The sequence below is a fragment of the Capricornis sumatraensis genome, chromosome 1 (assembly GCF_032405125.1).
Source record: "Capricornis sumatraensis isolate serow.1 chromosome 1, serow.2, whole genome shotgun sequence".
Classification (NCBI taxonomy): Eukaryota; Metazoa; Chordata; class Mammalia; order Artiodactyla; family Bovidae; genus Capricornis; species Capricornis sumatraensis.
The window spans coordinates 12,737,492-12,759,069 of record NC_091069.1 but is presented as its reverse complement, the minus strand read 5'-3'; the positions used below and the strand labels follow the sequence as shown (position 1 = coordinate 12,759,069).

Sequence of the window (21,578 nt, the reverse complement as noted above, 5' to 3'; positions counted from 1 at the left end):
GACTAATTTAGTTGCTAGGGTAGGAGGGAAGTGAATAGACGGAGGATCAAGTATTTTAATTTTAACGTGCTTCCTGGTGATACTGGTAATTGTATTGTGTAGTCATGAACCATTAATCTAAGGTTGGTTCCCAGAATAGCAACATCACCATCACCTGGAAACTTTAAAAATTCTAATTATCCGTCGTATGCCAGCCTTACTGAATAGGAATTCTGCTGCTGCTAAGTTGCTTCAGTCGTGTCTAGCTCTGTGCGACCCCATAGACGACAGCCCAACAGGCTCCACCGTCCCTGAGATTCTCCAGGCAAGAATACTGGAGTGGGTTGCCGTTTCCTTCTCCAGTGCATGAAAGTGAAAAGTGAAAGTGAAGTCACTCAGTCGTGTCCAACTCTTAGTGACCCCATGGACTGCAGCCTACCAGGCTCCTCCGTACATGCGATTATCCAGGAAAGAGTACCAGGGTGGGGTGCCATTGCTTTCTCCAAGTATTCTTCTAGGGCTCAACAGATTGTGTATTACCACATTCTTCAGGTGCCAAAGTTTAGTTCAGTCGCTCAGTCATGTCCGACTCTTTGCGACCCCATGAATTGCAGCACGCCAGGCCTCCCTGTCCATCACCAACTCCTGGAGTTCACTCAAACTCATGTCCGACGAGTCGGTGATGCCATCCAGCCATCTCATCCTTTGTTGTTCCCTTCTCCTCCTGCCCCTAGTATCTCCCAGCAGCAGGGTCTTTTCCAATGAGTCAACTCTTCGCATGAGGTGGCCAAAGTATTGGAGCTTCAGCTTTAGCATCAGTCCTTCCAATGAACACCCAGGACTGGTCTCCTTTAGGATGGACTAGTTGGACGTCCTTTCAGTCCAAGGGACTCTCAAGAGTCTTCTCCAACACCACAGTTCAAAAGCATCAATTCTTCAGCACTCAGCTTTCTTCACAGTCCAACTCTCGCATCTATACATGACCACTGGAAAAACCATAGCCTTGACTAGACGGATCTTTGTTGGCAAAGTAATCTCTCTGCTTTTGAATATGCTGTCTAGGTTGGTCATAACTTTCCTTCTAAGGAGTAAGCGTCTTTTAATTTCATGGCTGCAGTCATCATCTGCAGTGATTTTGGACCCCAAAAAAATAAAGTCTGACACTGTTCCCACTGTTTCCCCATCTATTTCCCATGAAGTGATGGGACCAGGTGCCGTGATCTTCGTTTCCTGAATGTTGAGCTTTAAGCCAACTTTTTCACTCTTCTCTTTCACTTTCATCAAGAGGCTTTTGAGTTCCTCTTCACTTTCTGCCATAAGGGTGGTATCATCTGCATATCTGAGGTTATTGATATTTCTCCCAGCAATCTTGATTCCAGCTTGTGCTTCTTCCAGTCCAGCGTTTCTCATGATGTACTCTACATATAAGTTAAATAAGCAGGGTGACAAAATGCAGCCTTGACGTACTCCTTTTCCTATTTGGAACCAGTCTGTTATTCCATGTCCAGTTCTAACTGTTGCTTCCTGATCTGCATATAGGTTTCTCAAGAGGCAGGTCAGATGGTCTGATATTCCCATCTCTTTCAGGATTTTCCACAGTTTCTTGTGATCCACACAGTCAAAGGCTTTGGCATGGTCAATAAAGCAGAAATAGATGTTTTTCTGGAACTCTCTTGCTTTTTCCATGATCCAGTGGATGTTGGCAATTTGATCTCTGGTTCCTCTGCCTTTTCTAAATCCAGCTTGAACATCTGGAAGTTGACAGTTCACTTATTGCTGAAGCCTGTCTTGGAGAATTTTGAGCATTACTTTACTAGCATGTGAGATGAGTGCAATTGTGAGGTAGTTTGAGCATTCTTTGGCATTGGCTTTCTTTGGGATTGGAATGAAAACGGACCTTTTCCAGTCCTGTGGCCACTGCTGAGTTTTCCAAATTTGCTGGTATATTGAGTGCAGCACTTTCACAGCATCATCTTTCAGGATTTGAAATAGCTCAACTGGAATTCCATCACCTCCACTAGCTTTGTAGTGATGCTTTCTAAGGCCCACTTGACTTCACATTCCAGGATGTCTGGCTCTAGGTGAGTGATCACACCATCGTGCCAAAGTTAGGGAACCTTAAAAGGCATTGCTGAATGTTTCCCATATGGAAACATTGAGATTAATTTACTCTCTTTAAAAAAAAAACAGAAGACTTAATTGAGATAAATATTGTTAAATAAATTATGTCATGTGGTTAAATTTGAAATTGGATTGAAGGTGCACAAATGATCTTAATGGTAAGTGTTGAGTACTGTATTGGAACTAATTATTCACAGCATAAGTTAGGTTGCTATTTTTAAGCAGCTTTTAGAAATCAGCATTGTTGTGTCCTGCATTAATTTTCCTACCCTTTAAGGAAGTGTTAAGGAAATAGAAGGCAGTTTGTACGTTTGTAGACTTTATAAACAAGGGAAGAATACAAGATAAACATGTATAAACACGAAAGACAAACACATAAACATGTTTCTTTTTGTGATATGTTTTGTAAATATATTACAATGGAGGTAGCCTATCTAAAAGAAAACTTGACTTTATCCTATATTTCAAAGAAAAAACAGTACCTCATAGCATGTGAAATATGTCTTCAGTTTAGGTTGCTCTTTAATGATAGCCTTCCCAGTTAAAATTACTGTTGCTTAAACATGGAGTCTAATATCTTCATCAGTTATAGGAAGCTCTAGCTAGCCTACTTAATTTAATTCTCCTTCCCCTTGGAAAATAGTTTAGGTTCAGTTAGGCTATCTTTTATTTATTGCATGTGATACAGTATATCTTACCCAGTTCTGAAAAAAAATAATTGAAACTAAGTTCTAGATTGTTTTTTATGTGCTTTAAGAAACTTCTGAAAGCAGACTTCTGAATAAAAGAATTTGATTGCACTTGTGTAGAATCAGGTATAGCAAAGAGTTAAAAATATTTGACTGAAGTAGTTCCAATAGCAGTAATCCTGAATATAGAAGGAAGTTAAAAGCAGACTCTTAAATTGCAGCCAGAGACTGAATACCTTTCCGGTCCTTTTTCCCAAGGCAAGAATAGCTGACATGTTGGGAAAAGATAGCAAAAAAGACTTGCCACTGTTTGTCAATCGAAGTTTACATCAAAAGGGGCTTGATTTTATAGAGTTACAAAAATCTTTGAACTGGGTTCCTTCATAGGTAGTCCAGAGTACTGCTGCTATGGAATTTTGCTTCCTAACTTGTGTCTTTAATTTTACTGTGAAGACCTCTTTGTCTTTAACAATCTCATGGCCCTGCTCATTTAAATTTTTGTCCAGTTTTGGTCTTAGAAACTCGCCTAAATCAGTACTTTTTTTCATCATGATTTCCTTTTCCTGCATTAATTCTCTTGTTAATTTTTCTAGTGTTTCTTGAATAAGCATTTAATGATAATACTGGGTTTTCTCACTTGTGGTTTTCCTTCGCGTTGGGTAGTCTTTTTTTTTTTTTTTGGACCGCATCTCTATGTATTTTTTTTTTTTTTTTTTGGTTGGGTAGTCTTTACTTGATCTTTTACTTGTTTACTTCCTTGTTGAGCAACAATAATAAACCATCATGACTCTAGAAAAATCCTTGACATTGAAATGGAGTGCTTCTGTTCCTCAAGGTCATTTTCTACTTACATCTCCCCAGCTTTATTCAAGTGTTGAGAACTTGAAGAACTGTTTATGTCAGAGAAGTCTCCTTTAAGAGACTTCCTTATAGCAACAATGGTAAAGTGCATGTGATGGTTTATTACCTAATACATATGTTTGTACGAGTAATTTTCGGAAGGAAACACATTTTCCGTTATCCTTAAGGATAAGAGGAGCTTCTCCTCTTAATCTTTATTTCTTAACAGACAAGTAAAATTTAAAAATTTTTAGTTGTTGAGATTTTAGAACACTGTAGAAAACTTTCAATAAAATTGGCAAATTATCACATGTATTTCTGGGTATTAGTCTCAGATTCACTGTAAACTTTTTCATGAAAATTTGTATGAATTAAGAGAGCAGCTGCAGCTCTTATTTATTGCAAATCTTGCTTTATTTTTTTAAAACATTCAGAAGATATCTATATATCAAAAGAATTGCTAATGATTTTCTCTAGATGTGAACCCATTTTAATCAGTACTGGCCTCTCTCTCTCACTTCGCTGATTGCATATATTTGTGACCCTTAGATTATAGGGAATGGAAGTGAACAGCAGCTGCAAAAAGAGCTGGCAGATGTGCTGATGGATCCTCCAATGGACGACCAGCCAGGGGACAAGGAGCTTGTGGAAGGGTCACAGCTGGATGGCGAAGGAGATGGGCCTCTTTCTAATCAACTCTCAGCTTCATCCACCATTAACCCTGTGTCATTAGTAGGGCTCCAGAAACCAGAGATGAGCCTGCCAGTGAAACCTGGACAAGGAGGTTAGGATTGCTGCATTGCTTGCATAACGGAAGGTTATTGTTTTTAATATTTGAGTGTCCATTTTGTACTAGGTTTGATGCAGAGAAAGCAAAAATCTATATTATCTAGAATCTTCAGATTCTAGATTGAGGGGGATGTGAGAGGAATAAATAATGTACCATTCTGATTTCCCTTTAAATGAATGTCATTAAAATTTTTTTTTTATTGGTGTGTAGTTGATTTACCATGTTGTATTAGTTTCAGGTGGAAGGCGCAGTGAATCAGTTATACATGTGTCGACTCTAAATGTATGTCATTTATAGCAAAGAAAAACAACAGTTATATAACAGTGAGACAGTGTTAGAGTGTTTAAAGATTTTTTTCAGGGAAAAAATAATTTGAGTATGGTATTGGGGAAATTAGATGTTGGCGGGAGGAGAAGGGGACAACAGGATGACATGGTTGGATGGCATCACCAACTTGATGGACATGAGTTTGAGTAAGCTCCAGGAATTGGTGATGGACAGGGAAGCCTGGCGTGCTGCAGTCCATGGAATCACAGAGTCGGACACGAGTGAGCAACTGACTGATTGGGGAAATAGAGAAATAATTCTTGGTGAAGGAAATGTTTGCCTCAGGCCTGCTTGGTGGGAATAGTTGTCAAATTGAAAAAAGGGAGCTGAAAGACAAGGAGGAAAAAGACAATTATGAAGGCTCTTTGAGGAAAAGTAGAATATTAAAACTGTAAATGTTTATTGGGAACGGAAAGGCAAGGGGACTAAGAGAACATGATAAAGTAACTAAGATGGTGAATAAGAGAAATCATTACAATACAACAGATCAGAAAGAAGACAGAGGATTTTTCAGGGTGGTAAAATACTAAATGTATTACTGACCTAAATGTAAATTATAAAGTCAAAACAAATTACAAGAGATAAATCAGATCTGAATCTCAGGTCACCATTTAGGTTAAGGATTGAAACTATAGCCATACCTAAAAATTTTAGTGTTGGTGACAAGTTCTGGTATGAGATTTCTGATTTTAATTTTCTTCTGAGAAAATGGCGAATTTAATTTTAGAACTTAAACGTAGCTTGTAGAATTTTACTTAGTATTCATATTAACAAAATATCAAAGTGAAAAGAATTAATTACTTCCTTATTGTTTCTTTCAGATTCGGAAGGGTCAAGTCCTTTCACACCAGTGGCAGATGAAGACAGTGTAGTTTTCAGCAAACTAACTTATTTAGGCTGTGCCTCAGTAAATGCTCCCAGGAGTGAAGTGGAAGCCTTGAGGATGATGTCCATCTTAAGGGGCCAATGTCAGATCTCACTAGATGTAACCCTGTCAGTGCCGAACGTATCTGAAGGAACTGTGAGGTAAGACCAGCCTTCTAGAAATATTTGTAACATTTGATCAGATTTCTGACCTACAGTTTTATAACAAAGCGATAGTGAACAAAATACATAATTATTTTACTCATGTAGTGGTTAATTCGTTTGGAACTTAGTTTTCATGTCTTCCAAGGATTGTGACCTTTTATGAAAAATAGTCACTTGTTTGAGCAGTTCTTTATACTCTTCCTCATCCTAATTCTTTGTAGCACTTTAGAAATGTATGTGTTTTGGGGATTATTGAAATACGTTGACCTAAGAGTCAGCAATACGTGAACCGTGAACTCCCTGATGTTCATGCTGGTTTTAGAAAAGGCAGAGGAACCAGAGATCAAATTGCCAACATCCACTGGATCATGGAAAAAGCAAGAGAGTTCCAGAAAAACATCTATTTCTGCTTTATTGACCATGCCAAAGCCTTTGACTGTGTGGATCACAAGAAACTGTGGAAAATTCTGAAAGAGATGGGAATACCAGACCACCTAACCTGTCTCTTGAGAAACCTGTATGCAGGTCAGGAAGCAACAGTTAGAATTGGACATGGAACAACAGACTGATTCCAAATAGGAAAAGGAGTACATCAAGGCTGTATATTGTCACCCTGCTTATTTAACTTCTATGCAGAGTACATCATGAGAAATGCTGGACTGGAAGAAACACAAGCTGGAATCAAGATTGCCAGGAGAAATATCAATAACCTTAGATATGCAGATGACACCACCCTTATGGCAGAAAGTGAAGAGGAACTAAAGAGCCTCTTGATGAAAGTGAAAGAGGAGAGTGAAAAATTTGGCTTAAAGCTCAACATTCAGAAAACGAAGATCATGGCATCTGGTCCCATCACTTCATGGGAAACAGATGGGGAAACAGTGGAAACAGTGTCAGACTTTATTTTGGAGGGCTGCAAAATCACTGCAGATGGTGACTGCAGCCATGAAATTAAAAGACGCTTACTCCTTGGAAGAAAAGTTATGACCAACCTGGATAGCATATTCAAAAGCAGAGACATTACTTTGCCAACTAAGGTCCGTCTAGTCAAGGCTATGGTTTTTCCTGTGGTCATGTATGGATGTGAGAGTTGGACTGTGAAGAAGGCTGAGCGCTGAAGAATTGATGCTTTTGAACTGTGGTGTTGGAGAAGACTCTTGAGAGTCCCTTGGACTGCAAGGAGATCCAACCAGTCCATTCTGAAGGAGATCAACCCTGGGATTTCTTTGGAAGGAATGATGCTGAAGCTGAATCTCCAATACTTTGGACACCTCATGCGAAGAGTTGACTCATTGGGAAAGACTCTGATGCTGGGAGGGATTGGGGGCAGGAGGAGAAGGGGACGACCAAGGATGAGATGGCTGGATGGCATCACGGACTCGATGGACGTGAGTCTGAGTGAGCTCCGGGAGATGTTGATGGAGATGGAGGCCTGGCGTGCTGTGATTCATGGGGTCGCAGAGTCGGACACGACTGAGCGACTGAACTGAACTGAACTGAGTCTGCCTAAGAATTTATATTTTCCATGTGCCCCCAATACAAATACTAGCTTGACACATTAGTTCAATATGAAATTTCATGCTGACTTTGGAAATTACAGAAACCTGTTGGTAAATATTAACTATTTCCAGTGTTCAGTTCAGTCACTCAGTCACATCCGACTCTTTGCAACCCCATGAACCACAGCACGCCAGGCCTCCCTGTCCATCACCAACTGCCAGAGTCCACCCAAACCCATGTCCACTGAGTCAGTGATGCCATCCAACCATCTCATCCTCTGTCGTCCCCTTCTCCTCCTGCCCTCAATCTTTCCTAGCATCAGAGTCTTTTGCAATGAATCAGCTCTTCGCATCAGCTGGCCAAAGTATTAGAGTTTCGGCTTCAACATCAGTCCTCCCAATGAACACCCAGGACTGATATCCTTTAGGATGGACTGATTGGATCTCCTTGCCGTCCAAGGGACTCTCAAGAGTGTTCTCCAAAAGCATAAATTCTGTGCTCAGCTTTCTTTATAGTCCAACTCTCACATCCATACATGATCACTAGAAAAACCATATCCTTGACTAGCCAGTAGTTCCTAAATTTTTAAGGTGAGGAAACTGAAGCTCAGAAAAGTCTCTTGATAGGGCTATTTAGACTAACTGAAACAGGTCACAGTGTTTAAACGTAATCAGTCAGATGTCTGTATCAGCTAACTAAATACAAAACTAGCTTTGTTATAAAAAATGCATATTTATTTCAGAAAAATCAAAGAACACAAGCAAAAATTTAGAAAATTACTCTTTTATTGAAGTATAGTTGATTTACAGTGTTGTGCCAATCTCTGCTATATAGCAGAGTGAGTCAGTTATACACATATAGACATTGTTTTTCTTAAATTTTTTTCTATTGTGGTTTATCACAGGCCATTGAATATAGTTTCCTGTGCTATACAGTAGTACCTTGCTGTTTATCCTCTGTATGATAGTTTACATCTGCTAATCCCATACTCCCAGTCCTTCCCTCCCTCACCCCCCTGACCCCAGCAACCACAAGTTTATTCTCTATGCCTCTGTTTTGTAGATAAGTTCACTTGTGACATATTTTAGGTTAGGAAATGTTGTTAATTCTACTCTCCCATTGGTAAATAACAGTTAACATCTTGGTTTATTAAGACCCTTTTTGTGTAGTTGCAGGTATATTTGTTTTATGTGTATATACCTACATATATGTGCAAGTATAATTATACAACTGTTAGAATCAACATTTTTAGCATCAGTAGAATTACAATACATAAGATGCTTTTTGGTATTGTGAATCTTTCCGTATCAATAAATATGCTTAATTATTATAATTTATGATGGCACATGATGGGCTTTTCAGAAATAACCAGTCTAATGTTACATATTTTAGTTTTAATGATAAAAGTGCTACTAATAACAGCTAATATTAAACTTTTATTATATGGGCATGTAAGTTGGGCTTCCCTAATGGCTCAACTGGTAAAGAATCTGCCTGCAATGTAGGAGACCTGGATTCGATCCCTGGGTTGGGAAGATCCCCTGAAGAAGGGAAAGGCTACCCACTCCAGTATTCTGGCCTAGAGAATTCCGTGGACTGTATAGTTCTTTAGGTCGCAAAGAATCAGACACAACTCAGCAACTTTTACTTACTTAAGTGCTTTACCTGTCGTTTTCTTATAAGTAGTATTTTTGAGCTAAATTTTTACGTATTTTAAAATTTCCTTAGGATCAGTTCCTAGAAGTAGATTCATTGGTGGGTCAAAGATTTGCCCATTTTTATGGTTTTTGATACATCGCCAAATGGCCATCTAGAAATACTCATCTAGTTTGTACGTTTATTAGCAGTGTGTGAGAATATCTGTTTCTCTACCCTCAAACATTTTGGATTTTTATGGTAGTAGAGTTGTAGCTGCATATGGACAGTAGTAGTAGTAAGTTGAGTAATATTCCAATCATCTGCATATGTAATTCTTTGAGTGTTTAAAGAACTATTTTGCAAAGATTCACAAATATTAATTTTAATTGTATTTATTAATGTGAAGCTTAGTAACATTTATTTAGCTTTTTTATTTCTTCCTTTTGCCATGATGCGACTTGTGAAATCTTAGTTCCCTGACCAGGAATTGAACCTGGGCAACTTCAGTGAAAGCACCAAGTCCTAAACACTAACTGCCAGGGAATTCCCTAAAACCCATTTTTATATGATTCTTAGTCAATAGTCATTCCCCTGACTGAAGTTATACTTTGTTCTAATATGTTTTATACTTTGTTCTAATATGTTTTAATTCTGTAAAGACATGAGAAAATTAGTCTCTCTTGCCTCAGAGTCTTTATCAAAGTGCCTTTGAAGTTGAATTAGTTCCCTTTCTTAGGTATTTCCATTATCCCCAGGCTTTCCCATGGATGGCTCTGCCCATTCAGTGTTGAAACTTCATAATTTCAATTTCAATTTTTTGTATTGTCAGGCCCCAGGATGGAGCCTGGGATGTTGTATAGGTATCACATAAATAATTTGTTGAATGAATACATTTTTGAATGACTGATACCCCTTTAATTTTCAGTGAATGGCATCCTTTTGATTTCATTAATGAATTTTTTTTTCTTTGGTGTTAACGTTAAGTCTATCTTACTTATTTGCCATTAAGCAAAGGAACATGTTTCACTGTGAAAAACTATATCAGTATTTTTGTTTTTAAAATAATAAAGCAGCTTAAGTCATTCTGTTAGGAGATACTGAGAAGCACAGCTTTAATGATCTATTTTGGTAGTCTGATTTTACCCATTTTTTTTAATGTAGTTACAAACTGTTTAAGAAACATTAATATTATTTATGGTTTCATGATGCCTCCCTAAAATAGGGGATTATGTAGTTTTTAGTATGGAATTATGTAATCAGTTATTTTAAGACCCCACATAAGACTGACTTATCAAGATTGAAGATTAATATGATTGCTGTGTGTGCTCAGTCATTTCCAATTCTTTGTGACCCTTTGGACTGTAGCCTGCCAAGCTCAAGAAATGATTTATATCTTTTTGCTAGAAAGATGAGTCTTGAATCACAATATGGACATAGTGAAAATTGTCCCCAATAGCTCTAATCTTTTTATATATTTTTTTTCTGAACAGACTGTTAGATCCTCAGACAAACACTGAAATAGCAAACTACCCTATCTACAAAATTCTCTTCTGTGTCAGAGGGCATGATGGAACTCCTGAGAGTGACTGTTTTGCTTTCACTGAAAGTCACTACAATGCAGAACTCTTCAGAATACATGTCTTTCGGTGTGAAATACAAGAAGCTGTAAGTACTGAAGAGGAAAATGTCTACAGATGAAACTTCATCTTCACCCTTGCGTCACTGAAATTATTATAGTATTTTCTATGGTCATTTATAAGCCAAATGAAATTCTCTGCTACTGATTTATTGTTCCAGCTTGATGGCCTCAAATATGAATAAAAGTTTGGTTAGCCAGAACCTTGTTGTTGCTAAGAGCATCAGAGGAAATCAATTGGCCGCTGTTTAAATGGGTTAAATCGGCATCTTGCTTCTAGCAATGACATATTTGCGAACCATTCTTATAGAAGTTAAACTTGGGGGATTATTCTGTATTACAATAAATATATTCAAGTAATCCCTAACAATTTTGGAAATCATCTTTCAGTTGGATTTCTAGTGTTCACAGTCATTCCTTTTTTAAAGCCTCTACTCTGGCCATTTTTAGTGTTGTTTGCTTTATAAGTCTAATAAATTGGATAATTTGTTAAAAGAAATGAGTAGAGGTAAGGTGAACTACCTCCCTCAAACAACGTAGGTCACCTTCAGCCTTAACAAAAGTATTTTACTTTTTTCATAGCAGCCCATCTCCTAACTTGTCTGGTTGTAGGTGAGCCGGATACTTTACAGTTTTGCCACTGCCTTCCGCCGTTCTGCCAAGCAGACCCCACTTTCAGCAACTGCTGCACCTCAGACTCCAGACAGTGACATCTTTACTTTCTCTGTGTCTCTAGAAATAAAAGAAGATGATGGTAAAGGTTATTTTAGGTAGGGCATCTTATTTTGTTCTTTTAATTTGAGTTTGTATTAATATGCTGAACTATCTGTGCTCTTAGGCAAATTCTAGGTCAGATTACCTAACCTTTATATTATATAATGATTGCTTTTATAGGTGAAGTTTTTTTTTTTTTAATATAAGTGATAAAGGAAAATAGGCAAATTGCCGAGGCAAGATTTAAAGAATTTTAAACATAAAAAAAAATTATTTCATGTAGGGAAATATATCATGTTCAGTTCAGTTCAGTTGCTCAGGCGTGTCTGACTCTGCGACCCCATGAATCGCAGCACGCCAGGCCTCCCTGTCCATCAGCATCTCCCGGAGCTCACTCAGACTCATGTCCATCGAGTCAGTGATGCCATCCAGCCATCTCATCCTCTTGTCGTCCCCTTCTCCTCCTGCCCCCAATCCCTCCCAGCATCAGAGTCTTTTCCAATGAGTCAGCTCTTCTCATGAGGTGTCCAAAGTACTGAAGCTTCAGCTTCAGCATCATTCCTTCCAAAGAAATCCCAGGGCTGATCTCCTTCAGAATGGACTGGTTGGATCTCCTTGCAGTCCAAGGGACTCTCAAGAGTCTTCTCCAACACCACAGTTCAACGCATCAATTCTTCAGCGCTCAGCCTTCTTCACAGTCCAACTCTCACATCCATACATGACCACAGGAAAAACCATAGCCTTGACTAGACGGACCTTAGTTGGCAAAGTAATGTCTCTGCTTTTGAATATACTATCCAGGTTGGTCATAACTTTTCTTCCAAGGAGTAAGCGTCTTTTAATTTCATGGCTGCAGTCACCATCTGCAGCGATTTTGGAGCCCCAAAAAATAAAGTCTGACACTGTTTCCCCTGTTTCCCCATCTGTTTCCCATGAAGTGATGGGACCGGATGCCATGATCTTCATTTTCTGAATGTTGAGCTTTAAGCCGACTTTTTCATTCTCCTCTTTCGTGAATCTTTTTCACTCTCCTCTTAGTTTCCTCATTTATAAGACAAAATGGCTAGAGTCTGAAAATCCTTTCTGACTTTATTATGGTTGCAAGATGACTGACTTTTTTTCTCCATAGCTCATATCACAAAATGGGTGCTTCTTGGAATCATAATCAGTAGTTGCATATAGAACTTTCTTTCATTCATGACTCATAAAATGGATAAAGTGAAAATATAAATGGTTTCTGATATTTTGCTTATAAGTTAAAAAGCACAGTGATTGTTTCCTTTGGGAAACTGATGACCATTACTTTCCCCTCAAAGACTTTGGAATTGTCATGCCATCTGGTGGCAAGTTTATTATACAATGCAGCTTCAACCTTGACTTGTACAATCAAGTATGAGCCATTGTACTTTATGCTTTCTTATTTATATTTCTATTTTCATACCAATATTATTATGGTATTTTCTGCAGTATGCATTCCTATACTGGGAAGTAGAAATCATAATCTGTAAACCTTGTAATAATTTTTTTCCATTTTAAGAAACAGAACAGTTTAAACTGTTTTTTTCCCTTTATTGAAAATAAAGATTGAAGATTGTGTATAAATTCCAAGTTATAAATAGGAATGGTTTCTAAGATCTTTCAGAAGAGAAGCACTAGGATAATTTCTCCTTCTAAGATCCGTCATTTTCAAGGTAGAAAAGTTAACTATCATAAATATCCCTATTCAACTGTGTATCAAGGAAATGCTGTACAGAAAACCCCTGGATGGTCAGATTTCTTTACACATTTGTTAGGGCTCTGTTATCTTTTCATTGCATGCTTTCCTGAATTTATAATAGAAAAGAGTTTTGTAGACCCTAATACAGTGATGAAATTATTGACAAGGATGCCTATGTCAAATTTGAATTTTTCAAATGTAGTTCCTTTTATCCAGTGATTCTGTAGTATGTCTAGGAATCAGAAGCAGTCATTGAGATGCCAAGAGAGTTACCAGCATGAATGTTCCCCTTAATAGCAAAATTAAAAAGTGGAAATTAAATGTTGACTGTAATAGAATGGTTAAAATATGGTGCATTTCACAATAAATGCAAGTATAAAATCATTATGTTGGAAACCTGAAACTAATATGTTGTATGCCAGTTTTACCTGAAGCCAGATACAGTGGTATACCCATATGACTTATTTTAAAAAGTGGTATACCCATATGACCTATTTAAAAAATAGATGTGTTTATAGTTAGCCATAGCACAACATAAATTATTATTTTACCATAGCATAAATATTCACGACCCAGATAATCACAATGGTGTGATCATTCACCTAGAGCCAGACATCCTGGAATGTGAAGTCAAGTGGGCCTTAGGAAGCATCACTACAAACAAAGCTAGTGGAGATGATGGAATGCCAGTTGAGCTATTTCAAATCCTGAAAGATGATTCTGTGAAAGTGCTTCACTCAATATGTCAGTAAATTTGGAAAACTCAGCAGTGGCCATAGGACTGGAAAAGGTCAGTTTTCATTCCAATCCCAAAGAAAGCCAATGCCAATGAATGCTCAAACTACCACACAATTGCACTCATCTCACATGCTAGTAAAGTGATGCTCAAAATTCTCCAAGCCAGGCTTCAGCAATATGTGAACCGTGAACTTCCAGATGTTCAAGCTGGTTTTAGAAAAGGCAAAGGAACCAGAGATCAAATTGCCGACATCCGCTGGATCATTGAAAAAGCAAGAGAGTTCCAGAAAAACATCTATTTCTGCTTTATTGACTGTGCCAAAGCCTTTGACTGTGTGGATCAGAAGAAGTGGAAAATTCTGAAAGAAATGGGAATACAAGACCACCTGACCTGCCTCTTGAGAAACCTGTAGGCAGATCAGGAAGCAGCAGTTAGAACTGGACATGGAACAACAGACTGGTTCTAAATAGGAAAAGGAGTACGTCAAGGCTGTATATTGTCACCCTGCTTATTTAATTTATATGCAGAGTACATCATGAGAAACGCTGGACTGGAAGAAGCACAAGCTGGAATCAAGATTGCTGGAAGAAATCTCAATAACCTCAGATATGCAGATGACACCACCCTTATGGCAGAAAGTGAAGAGGAACTAAAGAGCTTCTTGATGAAAGTGAAAGAGGAGAGTGAAAGAGTTGGCTTAAAGCTCAACATTAGAAAACCAAGATCATGGCATCTGGTCCCATCAGTTCATGGGAAATAGATGGGGAAACAGGGGAAACAGTGGCTGACTTGATTTTTGGGGGCTCCAAAATCACTGCAGATGGTGACTGCAGCCATGAAATTAAAAGACGCTTACTCCTTGGAAGGAAAGTTATGACCAACCTAGATAGCATATTCAAAAGCAGAGACATTACTTTGCCAACAAAGGTCTGTCTAGTCAAGGCTATTGTTTTTCCTGTGGTCATGTATGGATGTGAGAGTTGAACTGTGAGGTAGGTGAGCGCCAAAGAATTGATGCTTTTGAACTGTGGTGTTGGAGAAGACTCTTGAGAGTGCCTTGGACTGTAAGGAAATCCAACCAGTCCATCCTAAAGGAGACCAGTCCTGGGTGTTCATTGGAAGGACTGATGCTAAAGCTGAAACTCCAGTACTTCAGCCATCTCATGCAAAGAGGTGACTCATTGGAAAAGACTCTGATGCTGGGAGGGATTGGGGGCAGGAGGAGAAGAGGACAACCGAGGATGAGATGGCTGGATGGCATCACCAACTTGATGGACATGAGTTTGAGTGAATTCCAGCAGTCGGTGGACCTGAAGGCCTGGCATGCTGCGATTCATGGGGTTGCAATGAGTCGGACACGACTGAGCGACTGAACTGAGCTGAATTCAATTTTTACAGCCACAAAAAAGAAAAAAAAACTAAAGTCACATTTCAGAAGACAGAAGAGTGGTTTTGTAGCTTTTATGAATGGTTTATAAAATGGTTTGGTGGTTTACATACAGTAATGATCTTTTCACATCAAGAGGCAGATGATAATATCTGTTATTTGAATACCAGGGATAGAAAAGAATTAAATCTGTGATTCTTTTTCGTGCCTGATTTTCAAATCATAACAAAAGTTATTCTGGTGTATATTACAAGGAAATCCTTTCCAAAATTGATGAAACGTGTTCTCGTACAGTGCAGTTCCTAAAGATAAAGACAGACAATGCTTTAAACTACGCCAAGGAATTGATAAGAAGATTGTTATCTATGTGCAACAAACAACTAATAAAGAACTTGCCATTGAAAGGTAAACATTTTTTAGTAAGTTTGGCTTAAATATAAATTTTATTTCTTGTCAATCTACTGAAACAGTCATATACTGTATTCAGAAGTGTATTTGCAGACTGTTTTGCTCCCTGGGGAATTCTTTTGGTTATTAAAGTGTATATTTCATTTATTTTGAAGTATCTCTCTATCTTCAGCTCGTATGTTAACCTCAACTATGTGATAATAAAAGGCGAACATAAAATTTGTTGATCTCAATTAAAGAAATAGATAATTTTGATAATGCTAATTTATTGATAATTTCAATATGTCCTTTTTTTCTGTTAGAATTTTTTTCAGTGCTCTGACTTAAACATCTTTGCTGTAGTTGTAGTCTTTTTCCCAAACTTACATGGTTCTTTTTTTACAGATGTTTTGGTCTTCTCCTTAGCCCAGGAAAAGATGTACGAAATAGTGACATGCACTTGTTAGATTTGGTAAGGATAGCTTTTTTTTTCTTTTTTTAAGTTTGTATGCTATCTCCTCTACAAAGGTTGTTACACCAAATCTAATGTTAAAACACATTTATGAAGCAATAAGCAAAGATAAGGGTATTTCCTACTTGCTGTTTACCAGTCTGACCTTATACCTACTTAGTTTCAGTTTCTTGACTGTGCAGGGTTGATGTTGGAGTCAAAGACGTTTTATGAGAGTTATTTGCAGGCTGTTATCAGCTTTAGAAAAGTATGCAGTGTATATACTATACCTATTAAATGAAAATCTTTATTTTAATAATGAAAATTTATGTAGTAATTGTTCACTTGAGAGAAGAATTCAACATAGGTGTAGGTAGTAAATTTTCCTGATGTCTGTACAGTTTGATATGATTTGCAAGCATTTATTTGATATATAAATTTTCAGGAGCAGTTGCATAAATAATTGGCAAATTTTTAGCTGTAATCATTCATATATACTCTTGACTTTTCATATGTATATATATGATCATCTTTCATACTCTTCTATTTTTACAACTTTTTTTTTAAGGCAACAGAATGAGGATTAGCTGTTGTTATTTTTTTGGCATTAATGTTGTTGTTATTCTTTTCTTTAGGAATCTATGGGCAAAAGTTCAGATGGAAAGTCCTATGTTATTACTGGCAGCTGGAATCCAAAATCCCCACATTTTCAAGTTGTAAATGAAGAAACTCCTAAAGGTGGTGCAGATTGGTGACATGATGAACAGAAATTTTAGTCCCAAGAGGATACCCAAATCTTAGTTCTACTTATTTGAGAAATATTTAGTGTTTATCTAATTCTGATGAAACCAAGGAATTTGAATAGTTCTTTGAATTTATCATTAACTTTAACCTGTAAACAGACTATTTTTTCCTCCCTCTGCTTTCTTCATTTTTTCTTTTCCTTCTTCCTCTTCTATTTATATGCTTATATATTTACAGGCTTCTAAGTATGACTTTTTTGTGGAGCGATAATATATATCATTTCAAATTCAAAGGATATATAAGGAAAAATAAAAGTCTGCCACAGTTCTAGTGTCCCACCCTAAAGGGTACCACTGTGACTAATTTCCTGTGCAGTTTTTTAGATATGCATAAACTTTTTTCAAGCTGTTCATACTCTTTCTGAATGTCATTTAAAACTTGTAATTCAATTATGTGAGCAAATATATTTCCACTTAAAAAATTTGCTTCTCCCTTCTCTCTCCCTAGATAAAGTGCTGTTTATGACCACAGCTGTTGATTTGGTAATAACAGAAGTACAGGAGCCTGTTCGCTTTCTTCTAGAGACAAAAGTCCGAGTTTGCTCACCTAATGAAAGATTATTCTGGCCCTTCAGCAAACGTAGTACTACTGAAAATTTCTTTTTGAAACTAAAACAGGTACTACACCTTTCTATAAATACAGAGGGGGAAATGAGAGAAGTCACTTCTGAGGCTGATTTATCGTTAATCCAGGCTATTAGTTAGATCTTTAAACGGTCATGTATATTTTAAATATATTAAAGAGGAAAGTTGTCTGTCATTTTACCCACCTATTTTTTGTTTTCTGCTTTTCATTTCTTCCTGAAGAACCAGGTTTCTTTCTAGTCTCATTTGCCTTAACCCTGAGCAGCTTCTTTTAGAATTTCCTTTAGTGAACTGTCAGATTTCTTTATCTAAAAGTCTTTATTTCAGTTTTATTCCAGTAGGACATTTTCTCTGAATATAGGGTTCAGTTTTTTACTTTCAGCACTTATAGATGTCATCTCACAGTCTTGTGGTTCTCACTGTTTTTGAAGAGAAGTCAGCATGCATTTATACTTGTAATGGGTCATTTTCTCTGGCTGCTTTTGATACTATTTTGTATCTTGGGTTTTTAGACCTTTAACTATGATGTGCCTAGGTGTGGTTTTTCTTTCTGTTTGTCTTCAGGTTTGCTGGGCTTCATGAATTTTTAAATTTATTTGTTTATTTTTTTTTCTTTTACCATTTTTTTGGGAAAATCTGACCCATTATTTCTCCCAAATTTTTTCTCTGCCACATCTCTCTTTCTCCTTAAGGGATTCCAATCATACATATTTTTGACATTTTGTTATCCCACAGACCTCTGAGATTCTTTATTTTTCCAAATATTTTTTGTTTGTTGTTGTTGTTGTTAGATAGGATACTTTCTGTTGACCTAACTTAAACCTAACTTAACACTTTCTTTTGTCATCTCCAGTCTGTTGCTAACCTTATTCAATGAGTCTTTTAAAAATTTCAGATCTTGTTTGTATTTTATTTTTCCTGTAATGTCCCTTTGGTTTAATGGTTTCTGTTTTTTATGTGATTACCTCCTTGATCTTTATTTTAAGCAGATCTTCTTTTATATTCTTGAGCATAACTTTAATTACTTTAAAAATCTTGGGCTGCTAAATCTGAGTCTGGAGAGACACATTTTCATGTCTCTTTGTCTAGTATTTTGGGATTATATATTAGACACTTTAAATGCTTAAATTATAGAGACTGTGTTATGGTCTTCTGAGTATTGAACTTAAAAAAGTTAATTCGGTCAGACTCTATATTCTGTCATTCCTGTGGTGAGCAGCAGATAAAATTTCTGTTCCCTTCTTTTAGCCTTTTTTTTGGGACCCCAGTTGCCGCACAACTTACTGCTCCTGTCTTTGCTTTCATTTGTCAGAACTCCTTGAAAGTAATCAAGTTCATGGTGACCTAAATTGCTGAATCCAGTGGTCAGTCTGAGTTTTCATCTTAGTGTGTCAGGAGCATTTGATACAGATAATTACTTTCTCCTCCTTAAATACCACTCTTTCACTTAGCCTTCAGAATATCTCAGATTTACCATGTCCAAAATAGATGTCATTATTTCATCCCTCACCCATAAAATACTCTTGCCTACCTGTCTTTACCATCTCAGTTTATGGGCATCTTCTCCTAGTAATTACTTAGACCAAGAATTTTACTCTCTTATTTTTTCATGCACCATATCCTGTCTGTCAAGAAATTCTATTTTTAAAGCATACCTAGAAGGCTGACCATTTCTTACCACCTAGATTACGTTAACTTCATCCGAATCATTGTTTTTACTTAGATTATTGGAATCTCTTTTTCACACATCTCCCTATTTCTATTTTTGTGACCTTTTGATATATTCTTAATATGGCAGCCTAGTGTCAAATCGCATCATTCTGCTCAAATTCTCTAATCCTATTTTATACCACAAAATCCTGAGTCCATGTAGTGCGTTGTAAGACCCTATCTGATCTGCTGCCTATTGTAAACTAATTCCTCTTACTTCTTGCCTGCTTCCTCTGCTCTAACCATGCTCTTAGTAAATGAGTGAGTGAAGTCGCTCAGTCGTGTCCGACTCTTTGTGACCCTTTGAACTGTAGCCCACCAGGCTTCTCCATCCTTGGGATTCTCCAGGCAAGAATACTGGAGTGGGTTGCCATTTCCTTCTCCAGGGGAACTTCCTGACCCAGGGATCGAACCCAGGTCTCCCACATTGCAGGCAGACGCTTTAACTTCTGAGCCACCAGGGAAGCCCAACCATGCTCTTAGGGCCTTTGCTATTAACTGTTCCTTTTACTTCAGATGCTCCACCCTGGATTCCCCTTGCTGTTATTCACCTCCTTCAAGTCCTCAGGTCTTCTTCAGGTCTTTGGTTAGATTTCTTAGCAACTCCTCACCACCCCCATTTAACACTGCAGTTTGCCCAGTTATCCACTGGTACTGCCAATTCCGTCTCTGTTGATAAACTTAAAAAAGATTTTTTACATACAAGGGTGTTAGCTTCTAATATACTGCAAAATATACTTTTTTTTGGTTTATTAAGTGTTTTTAGTGTTAGATACCTCCTAAGGCAATATTTCTAATCTGTTCTGTTCACTGATTTACCCCCGACATCTTGAACATAATTAGTTCTCCAAAAGATTTATGAACTTTATTTCATGTAACATTGAAATTCCATTATACAAGATTATAATATTGTATGTGGATTTATCTGAATATACTTTTCTGTAGCAAGAAGTATTTTAGTTCCAGTGTGTCCAAGTTAGCCCTTTTAGTTATAGTTAGAAAAAGGTAACAAGCAGAACAGGAACTTCTTTTCAGTGTTATCTTAAGAGACAAAAAGTAAACTTGGGTCCCAGATCTTCACTGTGACAAGAGCAAAGAAAGGATTATATGATTATCATCTCGAACTTGCCTTTTGAGTTGAAGTATATGGATCTTCCCTGGTGACTCAGAGGTTAAAGTGTCTGCCTGCAATGCGGGAGACCCGGGTTCGATCCCTGGGTTGGGAAGATCCCCTGGAGAAGAAAATGGCAACCCACTCCAGTACTCTTGCCTAGAGAATCCCATTTACGGAGGACCCTGGTGGGCTACAGTCCACGGGGTTGCAAAGAGTCGGACACGACTGAGCGACTTCACTTCACTTTACTTCACATGGATCTTACCATTGACTAGCTTTAGCTAGACTTTGAGCAAGCTCCTTCAACTCTCTGGGCCTCAGTTTACTCAGCTGTGAAATGGCAGTGATAGAATCTTCCTGATAGTGTTATTGTGACAGTAGGTGAGAAACTGTAGAACGTACTTGGAACAGTTCCTGGCACATACATGTTCTTCATGCATTTTAGCTATTATTGGGAGGGATATCAGTGGGTCAGAAAAAAACACTTAAGTCATGTAATCAGAACAGCACTGATTATTTAGTGGTTAGCGTCAGGGAAAGAATGCTTCAGAAAGAAAACCAATTTGCAAGCATTATTTTACAAGTTTAAAGACTAGGTAGGAATGATTCTTAGTAGTTTATAGAGTAACCACTAGCCAGCAAATTAATTGTCTATTTTTTTGTATATGCTACAAATACAAATTTGTATATAAAAAATTATTCTCCTTAAACAGGATTCTGTTTCTTTTATCTTAGTGAATATAAAATAAGATTACCCTGATCTTGCTTTTACCTTGAGGACTTACGTTATACAGCTTTTGATTCAAAGATTGCATAGGTTTACAGGAATATTTTTTCTGTGGTTTGATCTAGAATAATGTATCTATCAAGGCTAACAAATGACTTGTCAGCATAGACTAGGCAAAAATACAATGTATGCCTGAGACTTCGCCTGATAGACTATTCTAGACTCATTGCTAAAGTTACAAGCCAAACATAGGCTGAGTTGTCAATGTTTTCTTTGCAAAAAGTTGAAGTTTATATGTAGAAGATGGGAGCAGAGCAGGGAATTCCTAAGAATAATCTCTCATTTTTCTCCTTATATGGATGTCTTGGGGGTAGGTGTGAGGGGTAGTCGGTTGAGGGGAGGAGAGAGAGAGTATGAACAATTTGAACAGTTTTTTCCTGTCTTAGCGCACTTAGGACACTCTTAATTCTCATTCATTCTAACATAGTCTTAAGTTTATTAATTTCCTCTTTTACATTGTTGGCTTTAAAAATTAATAGCAGCTGCCACTAACTGAGGCCCTCTTGTGGCAATCATTGGACTAGCTACATTTTCTGTCTCGTAATTTCCATAGTGATCCATATTCCATAGTGAGGATAGTGTTTATATTTTATAGATCCAAAGATGTAAAATAGATTTTATAGGATGTTGTGTGA

The 21,578-nt window shown here is 37.4% G+C and overlaps 1 protein-coding gene across 2 annotated transcripts in view; it reads left to right on the top strand.

Annotated features, from left to right (window-relative positions):
- The window catches only part of RABGAP1 (RAB GTPase activating protein 1), a 155,545-nt gene that overhangs the window by 36,204 nt on the left and 97,763 nt on the right, over positions 1 to 21,578 (top strand). For both annotated transcript variants that reach the window (XM_068985711.1, XM_068985702.1), the window contains exons 3-10: positions 4,179 to 4,413; positions 5,568 to 5,772; positions 10,404 to 10,578; positions 11,162 to 11,319; positions 15,401 to 15,511; positions 15,899 to 15,965; positions 16,580 to 16,682; positions 17,196 to 17,365. In XM_068985711.1, the coding sequence (XP_068841812.1) occupies positions 4,179 to 4,413; positions 5,568 to 5,772; positions 10,404 to 10,578; positions 11,162 to 11,319; positions 15,401 to 15,511; positions 15,899 to 15,965; positions 16,580 to 16,682; positions 17,196 to 17,365 (1,224 nt within the window). The remainder of the gene's footprint in view (positions 1 to 4,178; positions 4,414 to 5,567; positions 5,773 to 10,403; positions 10,579 to 11,161; positions 11,320 to 15,400; positions 15,512 to 15,898; positions 15,966 to 16,579; positions 16,683 to 17,195; positions 17,366 to 21,578) is intronic.